The 2,384-nt window shown below is 34.5% G+C and overlaps 1 protein-coding gene across 1 annotated transcript in view; it reads right to left on the bottom strand.

The window, feature by feature from the left end:
- Positions 1–500: 500 nt before the first annotated feature.
- The window catches only part of LOC108977097, a gene marked incomplete at its 5' end in the record, with an annotated part of 4,034 nt that continues 2,150 nt past the window's right edge, over positions 501–2,384 (bottom strand). The window contains 2 exon segments of the mRNA XM_018946602.1: positions 501–1,129; positions 1,665–1,814. Coding sequence (XP_018802147.1) covers positions 1,008–1,129; positions 1,665–1,814 — 272 coding nt within the window. The 3' untranslated portion in view covers positions 501–1,007.

The following is a 2,384-nucleotide window of genomic DNA, read 5'->3' as shown; positions in this document are numbered from 1 at the left end:
AATTGGCACTATTAATTTAAGTTGAAGTTGTATTAATGTTGCCATCTAAAAGGTGACGATTTGACAGATATTTCAACAGTATATGATTTTGAAATAKACATATACATACTTGCAGAATAARTTTTCAAATAAATATTTCTGACAATTAAATAAAATTTTAAATAGAGTAACAACTCAATTAAAAATATTTTGACAAGTTGAGTTGTTATCATTAATATCGAGTTGAAAATGTTCAACCATAGTAATGTTTACTTTAGCAATAGTTGGAAGCTCAAAGTTGTCTGTGATCTCCATATTACGTCTTGTTTTTGTTATAAGAAAGCATAAGAACGTATTTCTAGTCATGAGGCAAAGGCTCGCAAGATATCTTTACATTTCGAAAAGTTTGGAAAAGATGGGAGGAGGTGACGCTTCYTTTGACAATTCATCAAACACACTGCTTCTCAAACCTACCTGTAATTTTCCTTTGAACACCGACCAGAGAAATCAAAACACAAAGCTTTTCCTTATARATTTTTATAATTAAATACAACATTTTTTATTTACAGACATTTGCATTTTTTCCTTCTTTAGCTGCTGTTAAAGTAAACTGTTCTTTACACATACATATGTAGGTGTATTTAGTGTGTCATAAATGCAAGTCAACCCACATGGGCATGAAGTTGCGAAACAAGTGGGCGATAGGCAATTGCCATTAATTAACTTAAAATTAAACCAAGAAAACTAAAAACTCATCATAAAAAGTAATATATAGGAAAAATACATTACAATACATTCAGTAATTACTCGAACGAGCAAATGAGTTGCATATGATGCATCCTCCTACTTTTCTCTGMACAGAACGATTGGCTCGAACGATCTTTGTTAAAGCTTAGTTTAGTTTAATTCGATATACTCACTGGAGTACATGAGTATATTACATATATAAATTTAAACAATATTTTTTTTCATTCGTATTATTAATAATATGCGCACACGTCCGATTGATGTGAGAACCTGCCTTAGGCTTAGACTAGGACACAACAGACTTGTCCGCCTTGGCAATCGGTGCCGGGTCGCTGTAGGTACTCGGCACAGGTATTCATGCAGATGCCCAAATGCTGCTCACACGGTGCGGGCCTCAGTGGCACTACTCGGTATGCAAAATTCGGATATGACGTGATTGGGTTGATGTAGTGATGCAAGATATTCGGGTGAATGTCGTCGATGAGCGTGGCGAATGAGTTCAGTCACGGAATGCATTCATATCGGCATTCATAGCGCGGTTGCGGTTGCRGCGAATGTTGAATGTTTTCGATTAGATTGCGTTAGAAAAAATCATCATCATAGGAATTTGTTGGATTTTGGATAGCGTGGTAATATAGTAGAATTTGGTGGCAGGTGGAGGCGACAGTAAGGATAACAATGAAGAAGAATACAAATATTACAGTGGATTAGTGAGAGTGAAATACCGATTTTATTTGTTAGTATAGATTTTGTGCGGAGCCAACACAATGGAATTAAGTGTAGATATATATGTATGTATATATACAGTTTTTGTAGAGGATTTCAGTTTTGGGAATTTTTGTGTGATTTGTTTAGAGATTTTCAGGATTTACTGTCGAAAATTATGTAAATGTTAGTTATGTCCCCATCAGCAGTGTAAGTGTGCACAATATACTTACGTTCATAGCAACATTCCACGCCACGGTGTTTGTTGGCTGGGCATAGTCCGCGATTCGTAGTCGGCTCCAAGCAATCGCTGTGGTGCACACACAAACCGCCAAGCAGGGCGCACTCACGGTCGGCGGGATAGACTTTCACTCCCTGTAACACTAAGAATTGGAAGTTTATGTTAACAATTTTGCGCAAAATATGGGCTAGTTCTCATTAATAAATAATGCTACGATATGCCTGAACCAAAAACCAAAATATTCACGTGTTTTTTTTTAATAATCGTTCTGCATAAAAAAAAGTATCCTATGACAAAGAATTAAAATAATAATAATTGATCTATAATTTTCATATTATCTTCGCCTTAACTTTTCGTTTACTTTTTTTGGCATCTCTTAAAATAAAATAAATTTCAGCTTCAAATCTTTTGTTTATTTTACAACAATTAAAAGCTCGAATTGCTTTTTACTATAACGGCACACGTGTGTATGCTTGTATACAACAGTTGTGGCCACAAGTAAAAGGTGTTGACCCAATTTAGCCATACTTTGAAGTGCTGATCGTCGGTTACATGCTTGACTCAAGTGATCAACTTGTATTTTTRCGATCTCACACAATTCATATTATGCAATATTTTTACAGTCGCTTTGTAAAGTAAAATTTAATGGCAGTTAAATATAATTTCACAGCATGATTTTCTTATAAAAAAAAATTAATTTTTGCTTAATTTT

The sequence above is a fragment of the Bactrocera latifrons genome, unplaced genomic scaffold (genome assembly GCF_001853355.1).
Source record: "Bactrocera latifrons isolate USDA-ARS-PBARC rearing strain unplaced genomic scaffold, ASM185335v1 scaffold_84, whole genome shotgun sequence".
Classification (NCBI taxonomy): Eukaryota; Metazoa; Arthropoda; class Insecta; order Diptera; family Tephritidae; genus Bactrocera; species Bactrocera latifrons.
The sequence above is the reverse complement of the archived record's forward strand: the minus strand, read 5'-3'. Positions and strand labels throughout refer to the sequence as shown.